Source organism: Lactuca sativa, chromosome 9, assembly GCF_002870075.4.
Source record: "Lactuca sativa cultivar Salinas chromosome 9, Lsat_Salinas_v11, whole genome shotgun sequence".
NCBI lineage: Eukaryota > Viridiplantae > Streptophyta > Magnoliopsida > Asterales > Asteraceae > Lactuca > Lactuca sativa.
Genome location: NC_056631.2, coordinates 58,973,489 through 58,982,232, shown reverse-complemented (window position 1 = coordinate 58,982,232; position 8,744 = coordinate 58,973,489). Strand labels below are relative to the sequence as shown.

At 33.0% G+C, this 8,744-nt stretch overlaps 1 protein-coding gene across 1 annotated transcript; it reads left to right on the top strand.

Annotated features, from left to right (window-relative positions):
- Positions 1-4,399: 4,399 nt before the first annotated feature.
- Positions 4,400-5,189, top strand: LOC111914663 (uncharacterized). Its single transcript, XM_023910397.2, has 2 exons — positions 4,400-4,553; positions 4,683-5,189. Exons 1-2 carry the CDS (start codon positions 4,481-4,483, stop codon positions 4,979-4,981), a joined length of 372 nt encoding a protein of 123 aa, XP_023766165.1. The 5' UTR covers positions 4,400-4,480; the 3' UTR covers positions 4,982-5,189.
- The last annotated feature ends 3,555 nt before the right edge of the window (positions 5,190-8,744 follow it).

Here is an 8,744-nt window from a genome sequence, read left to right as displayed (position 1 = left end):
TGGATTCAAAGCATGTACAATAGAGAAACCTAGATCCAAGCATTAGGGTTTGTATGAGCACATATGATGTCTTATGACCAAAAACCCATCAAGATCGTGTCAGTGGTCGGAGCATCTTGGTCTTATCTTTTCAGTCGGCAGTTACGAGGTGAGTTATCCTCACTATATCGACAGGGTCTACGACACCAAGGCCGACCCTTTATCGGATTGTGATCCGGGTATCGTTGTTATGTTATTGTTTTGCCATGTTTGCATCCTGGTAGTTAGGATGGTATATGTTAGAGACCTGGTTAAGGTCGGTATCCTGGTATATAGGATGATGTTATGTTATGTGATCTGCTAGATCGGTTTGATTGGATGTGAATTGCTATATGATTGAATGTTTATGTGCACATGGTTGTTGGACTGGGGTTGGGTTGAGGCGGGTCTTGCTTTGTGCTGTAGGCCAACATACACAGGGCGGAACGGTTATCCCAAAGGCCCAACGAGCGGTCCGGATAGGCTGTAGGCCCTAAGAGGGCGGACCAGACATGCCGAGGCTCGGAGAGTGGACCAGGCTGACTGAAGGCCCAGTGCGGGCGGACCAGTCATACTGTAGACTCAGAGAGTGGACCAGGTGGATTGAAGGCCCGGTGCAGACGGACCAATCACACTGTAGACTCGATGTATATGGCTAGACTCGGAGGGTGGACCAGGTGGACTGAAGGCCCGGTACGGCGGACCAGTCACACAATAGACCCGAAGTGCATGGTTGTTCTGTGTTTTGTTATGATATGGCTTGTTGTGCGTGTATGGTATATGTGGTTGGTATTTTGGGGGTATCTCACTAAGCTTTCGGGCTTACAGTTGTGGTTTAATGTTTTTCAGGTTCTTCAGGAGACCGTGGCAAGGCAAAGGCGTGATCGTACCGCTCATCATGATTATGTTTTATAATGTGGTTCTGGGAAGACTCTAATAATAACTGTATTGAAAACCTTTTTGTAATAACTTTATGAAACCGGGTTGTTTTTGAAAAGTTTAAATTGTTTGAAATTTTTGGAGTGTTACATAAGGTACCCGCCCCGTGATTACGGTTCACAATTTTATTACTATCCGAACCGAACTGCCCCATAAACACCCCTAATCGAGGGTAGATTGTATGGTTTGGCACCATGATTTATTGCAATGTGTTTCTGTCTTATTCAATTTATCGGATATGGTTGTTCTGTCTGAGGATAGGTCTGGTAATTGATTGGGCCATAATGTCCATGTCAGACTGATTTTGAATGGTGCAGACCTAGGTAAGATAGTTGATTTTGAGGTCTCGAGGGCCTTACTCAAGGTAGCACCGATTGAGTCACTAAAAGGAAGTGATTTCGATGATCAGCTCGAGGATTGCAGTCAGAGTGTCACACATTCCCCAGCTGTTGGCGGAAATGCCGAGTGGTGACGGTATTTACATAGATTACCCAAATTCCAGAGCGCAAACCATAACTATCTATTAACCGAAACTCATCTATCTTTGAGTTGATAGTCCTTCCTTGTCTTTATCCTTACTCCATCCTAGGAAACACATGCAATTTTTGGAAATGTCAACTTGACGTTGGTGAGTTCACATGTTTTAAGATAAACATATGATAATCTTTCTTTGAAAACATTCTAGAAATTTTTACAATGATTATATTTATTTTTCTTAAATTCCTGGTTTCTTATGCTTTATTATATTATCTCTTATATTATTATCTTTTTAGGACATTCTGCTAATCCTATCTTATTATCTTTATATGATGCTTTACCAGTCCTAACTTACTATCTTTATAGGATTTTTATCGATCTTGTCTTATTATATTTTAGGATATTTTACTAATCCTAGTGTATTTTATCTACCACTCTAAGGCGTCCCTCTTGGTAGTCAGATCTCTAAGGTGGTTGTAATTTATTACCATGATCCCCCATAATCGACATTGTTATTTATAATGTCATAACTAATTGGTATAACTTTGAGAATAATAACCAAAACCTTTTAGTGTTGCCCTCAAGAGCTAAAATAGCTAGAATATAATTTAATAAAGTAAGGAAAATAGTTTATTAATATATTACATGTTAATAAATTAATTTGAAACTAGTTAAAATAAATTTGGAATTGATTAGAATTAATCTGGATTTAATTAAAAGTATAGGGATTGAATTTTAATTGGTCAATAGTTAAACAAAAGAAACATTATGGATCCCCATGGAGGGTGGACGATTTTGGGGAGGTCTTGGAGCCTTTTAGAATCAATCTAGGTAACAGATAAGGAAAGTATTTGAATCAAGATTAAATCTAATTATTTAGTTGATTCAAATCAAGGTTTATGATCTGCAATTTACCACAAATATATAAAGACCCCTCTCACCTTTAGAAAAATCTGTGGAACCTCTCATCAGGTTGAGAATTTCGGATCTCAGCAGCCTCTCTCCATTCTCCTAAATATTCTAGGGTTTTAGAATATTGGGTGTAAGCCATTAAAGACATCCTACTTTGGATGCTAGTCCTTCCAAGTGATTGCAAGGAATTCAAGATCTACAAAGGATTCAGAAGTATATATGATTATACTTGAAAGATTAGTAATTCCATTCTATTTGATAGTTCAAATTCATAGTTTTGAAAGTATGTTGCTATAATAGTAAAACCTAGATGGGTGCATTTACACTTAGGATTATATTTGAATGCTTTCGTTGCCTAAATCTAATGTAAAGATGCATAGTAAACCTAAGAATTGGAACCATCAAAACTACTCAAGGGAGGTTGGAAACCAACACCCTAGTCATTAAACCCCACCAAATTCGACATTGGGGTTTTACCCGCTTCATAAAATTGATTTCCTTGTTAAAAAGAGAAGAACTTATACATTGTAAGCCTTTGTTCTTTCCTCTTTTTTTGGATATTTAAATCTTCACTTGAACCAAAACCTAGAAACCCATGAAATAAAAATCGTCATTTGAGAAGATGGTATGTAGCTCAATCATGATTTTCTCCATAAGAGGAGAATAAATGATTCTTTATTTTCCCAGGATTTACACATTTGGTCCTTCTAGTTTACATCTTTTATTTTATTTACCATTACTTCATTTATTTTCACATTTTCCTAAAATGTTTTCGTAACAATTCATCATCATCCATTATATAACTTTGGTAGTCCCTTCCATTAATTGATCAACAATTTGGTCAACTCACTTTGGCAACTAGACACTTTGGCCCTTTAACTTTTAAATTGTTATTATTTTCACTTCTAACTTTCTAAGCTTCATATCAACTAATGATATGATTATTCATTAATGATTTCATTATATAAATCATCTTTCATTTATTTACTTTAGTAATTTAAGAACATAGTCTTATATTTTAGGATGTTACACTTTTCGATAATTAGAGATTTTTTAGATACCTTGTTCTTCCAACGTTACTAGCATATATTAACACAACTAAAGAATACACGAATTGAAACATAGAACTTTTAAATACCGGAATCCGAGAAACGAAGAACTTGTTTAAAAATGCTACAATTAAGGTTATTTGACTGAAGAATAACTTTTTTTATGTAAACACCATGAAATAGAACAAATAAATAATATATGAAATTATTTTTAGCAGAAATGTTAGAAAGGTGACATTTCAAATTCCGAAATATGAACAATGAAATTATTTTTAGTAGAAATGTTAGAAAGGTAGCATTTCAGACTCCGAAATATGAACAACACGACATTTATAATATTACAAAAACTAAACAAAATCACCGAAACCAATGTCCATTCCAACATAAGGGCATGAAACGGTGGGGTTTTGGTGAAAATCCGATGATACTAAAGAACTACAAAGGAAACATGGTACAAGAGATATTTAAAGGGTAATGTGTAAATGAAAATGGACTACATTTTATATATCTCCGAAATCCGAGATGGCCACCTTTCGGACTAGGTGGACACTTTGGCAAATTCCAAAACTATGGATGAAATACCTATATTCTAAAAAGCATATGTTATTTTTGTGAATATCCCTTAATGGAAAAAATAAATAAATAAAGGTGAAGTGAGGTTATTGGATATATAATAAGTGAAAGCAAAAGAGAATCCTACAACTAGAAAAGAATTGTGGTCGTCCTACTACTAAGTTCCAAATAAATCGATTTCTAGTTTTTTACTTATCAACAATAGGTAATGTTATTCTCTCTCAAACTAAATAACACGTTATTTTACTTTCGAACAAATACCGGTATCGACCTCTTTTTAATTGGCTTATCTTTGTCAAACGAAATGGTGGACCAAAATGCGCATAAAGATCTATAGAAAAAACGTAGCCTAATCAATAAAGATGACTACCTTAATTTGTCAGTAATTAGGTAATTTCTGCTTTATCAAAAGGAATCATAGAGTTTCTAGATGACTAGAAGACAAGTTCTTATTATTATATAAGTGGAAGAACACAAACGGAAAGAATTCATCATAGCGAAGGAAAACTAACATGGGTGTTCAAGAGCTGATGCTATTAGCCATGCTTCTTTTCTCCTTCTGCTCTCCTGCATCGTTTTCTCCAGGTATATATGCAATCTCTCTCTCTCTCTCTCTCTCTCTCTCTCTCTCTCTCTCTCACGCACACACACACACACAATGACTGACAAAAGCAGCCTAGAGTCTAACTCAATGGCGTGTCTTTCTTTTTGTAGTAAATACACATGAAAACATGAGAGATCATAAGCCAATAGACAAAAACGATTCTATTATTGGTGGTGGAGGTGGCAGTAGAATGGTAAACGAAAGCAAGTATACAACTGCTGTGAGAGCTGCTCGAGGTGGCGGGAGGGCGGGAGCGGGAGGAAGCGGTGGTGCGCTCATACCTGTATATGCAGGTGGAACAGCTGGTCAAAACAGAATCCACAAAGGTGCTGCACCATGCAGGGAAGGGGGATTTCCAGTTCTCATAGCCACGTCAGCATATCTTTTATTGCATATATGCAAGAACTGATTGTATAACATCAAGTCGCCAATTTGACTCAATGACATAGGTGTATTCGATAAGATAAGATTAGAACTCATGACCTCTGGAGTCTAGATATATTGAAGTGGATCTTTTATGATTCATATGATACCAAATAACGTTGTATTTCTAAAAAAAAAAACAGCTTTTAATGTAATTTGTGGGTTAATTATGCGTGCTAGCAGCAAAATTAAGATGTATTGTGAATTGTGATATGATTAAAAACTTGACATCAATTTAATGAAAAATCATTATACCAATGCTCTACAGTCGTAATGAAAGGAAAAGAATTATGCGCCATGTAAATATAACCATCACTTACAAAAAATAACTCAATAAGCTTTTCAAAATTTCAATCTATCGACTTGACAACACTGGATTTATGTTTCAAAACTCCATCCTCGACGAATTGTTTTCTTTTTGGCTTTTCATTGTAAATGTTTTAAAAACAAAAGAATCGATCACTTAAATATTACAGGAAAAATCTTGAGTCCAACAGAACCTTAATATTTGATTTTGCAAAAACCTAAAACTAATTTGCATGAAATCCACTCGCGGTTATATGCGAAAAATGTGAAAAACTTCTATATGTAACAGAATATATATGCATGCAACCAAAGTTTAATTTTATATTAAACTAAAAACACAACCCTGAACTAGTTATCTATTGGTGTGATTCTATTTCACTGCTAGTTTTAGTTTACACACAGGGGCGGTTAAGTGTTCGGTGTGACACCGACAACACCTAACTTTCGTATACGAACTGGAAAATTTTCTGATTTTCTTTTTAAATTTTTACCTATTGTGCCACTACGGTAAAAAAGTCATGCAACTATTAAGAACATTTTGTGCAACTAAGTAAAAAAAAATATGTCATTCTATCGCGAATTACCAAACTAAAAAAAATAATTACAAGCTTACAACTTGAAATTAGCTACATATGAGCCCAATGTTTTAATCCATTATTATCTATTAATTTATTAATTGAATTAAGCCCAAAGCCCCAAATAAAACATTAATTGGACAATATAGCCCAATTCTAAATGCTTGTAAAAAAAGTAGTCCAATTCTAATTCATTAATTGTATTTTCGGCTAGAAGAAAGGGAAAAAAAACACACGATGTAATCCAATTTTTCCATCTGCCCATTGTTCGACACTTGCACTTCCTGACTTCGGTTGTTCCTTCGTCTGTGTTTCTGACTTTCTTCCCCCCTTGAACGAGTGATCGACCATGGCACAAAGCTAAAGGATTAAAGGCTACAATTTCTATTTTCTTGATTACCAAAATCGACTTCATCACGCCCTAGAATGAAACAAGTAAGTTTTTCCAATTCATTTAGGTATTCAAAATTGATATGTTTTTTTTTTGAAGTAATTGATTGACTTTGGTGAATTTGATATGTTTTATTGAAGTTATTGTTTGATTAGGTTATAATGTTATGTTTTTATTGAATTTATTGTTTGATTAGGTGAAATTTCTATGTTTTGTTGAATTTATTGTATAATTAGGTGAAATTTCTATGTTTTATTGAAGTTATTGTTTGATTATGTGTAGTTGTTATGTTTTTAGAGGTTAAACTAAATGTTTTTTTTACCAAAAGACCAATACTTAATCCTAATGAAAGTGGTGAAGAATGTTCTCAAACGACGCATTGCTTTGCAATGTTGAGACTGAAGCACTTGCGAAAGTTGAGAATGAACAAGTAGTGGAGCGGTTTCAAAAGATGTATGCACGAAGAAGACAAATTTAAATTGTAAAAGATCGTTGTTATATTATATTTGACCAAAAAAATTTTGTATTAGATGTAATGAATTATTTTTATGTTTGTATTATGTTTGACAGGAAAAAAAAATTGTACAACCCCTAGTATTAATTCCTATGTCCCACTATTTACGCAATACTAATTTTACAATTTTACCTGACAATTTCAACCAAAACTGGACCAATCAAATAATTAATAGGTTGGGTTATTTTCAACCCGTTTAATATGGTGGATTAGGTTTATAAATTTTGAGCCTTGATTTCAATCCATCAACTTGTTTAGGCATTTTTAATATTTTTAATTAGTATTACTATGTAATTATTATTTTTATAACCAATGTGAGACTAACTCACTTGGTAGGGACTTTCTAAAAATCCATAGTAACAAGAGATTGAATTTTTCTTATCGCTTCTTGCCAACGAAATGTGAGAGGGGTGATATAAGAATACAAGATGATAAAGATGGAAAAGATAAAAATATAAAAAATAAGATATATATATATATATATATATATATATATATATATATATATATATATATATATATATATAATAGAGATCTTGAGATTCAACCTGAGCCATACATTTCTCATTTTCCGCTCTTACGCTCCAGTGTACCGACAACAACAGTGTATGCGTAATCATAAATAATTATACATATATGTTTGTTCACAGACTAATTAATCATATATGATTATAACAGTTGGTGGCAGAAAAGTGGGTGGTGACAAAAGTGACGATGGTATAAGTGACGGAGTTGACAGTAGTGGGATCAGCTGGTGTCAGAGGTGATGGTAGTGGTGGTGGCGGTGGCGGTTGTGGTGGTGGGGATGGTGGCGAGGAGAAAGAAACAGACAACGTTATATAATCATTTATGATTATAATAGGCCTGTCGCGCCGGTACGTCGGATGGTTAGAGCGGCAGACTTAAAATATGCGGCTGAGGTTGAATTTCAAAATCTCTATTTTATTTTTAATTTCAACGGAACCTTTCTCTCTCTCTCTTATATATATATATATATATATATATATATATATATATATATATATATATATATATATATATATATATATATATATATAATGTTGGGTTAGGTTGAAAAATCACATTCCGTTTATGTAAGCGTATTGTATTAAAATTCTCAACACGCCTTTAATTAAATTAATCAAACCGAAGATAACCCAAGACACCCCTATGTTTTACCATCTTATGTAATACTTCGTACGTTCCAAAATTATTGTTTACGTTTGACTTTTTAAGTCTTTTTTATTCAACTTTGACCTTAAATAATTTATTTTTTGTTATATGATTTTTATGCAAAATATACGAATAGATTTTTTTTAAATGTATTTTCATTGTTATAAATTTCATAAAAAAATTATATAACACAAATAAAGTTATTTATGTTCAAAGTTGATATCAAAAGACTTCAAAAGTCAAACGTAGACAATAATTTTGGGACAGAAGGAGGAGTATGTTGTATTCTTTTACCGATTTATGAAATAATATTTCATTTTTTTATTAATTTGTGTAACTTAAATGAGTTTTATAACCATATATTAGCCTGTTGAATAATACTACATTGATAAAAAAAGTTGTACTTCTAGATTTAAATTAAATATCGTACTATTTATTAAAAAAAACAATTTTGCTGAATAATTTTGTATAAAGATTTAACATTGTTGTATAAACATCACTTAACTCATGTTAGATGCATCTATTGCAATTCTAAAAGTGTTTGTTTTAAATTATAGACAAAATTGCAAAAATGGTCCCTCATTTTTTTGAGGTTTTAGTCCACCACGACTTTTTTAGATTCATGATCTTTTTGAGTTAGTTTCGTTGCGTTTTTTGTCCATTTGAATAGTGAAATGACCGTAATGCACTTATGAGACATTTTTCTTTGTTTTTTGTATTTAATTTAATGTTTTATTAATTAAAAATAGACAAAATTGCAAAAATGGTCCCTGTGGTATGCTAAATTTTG

What these genes read in the sequence shown, in the direction of transcription:
- LOC111914663 (XM_023910397.2), top strand. Translation starts at nt 4,481, where the DNA reads ATGGGTGTTCAAGAGCTGATGCTATTAGCCATGCTTCTTTTCTCCTTC. An exon ending in TCCTGCATCGTTTTCTCCAG is followed by an intron (nt 4,554 to 4,682) that starts GTATATATGCAA and finishes TTCTTTTTGTAG; the next exon opens with TAAATACACATGAAAACATG.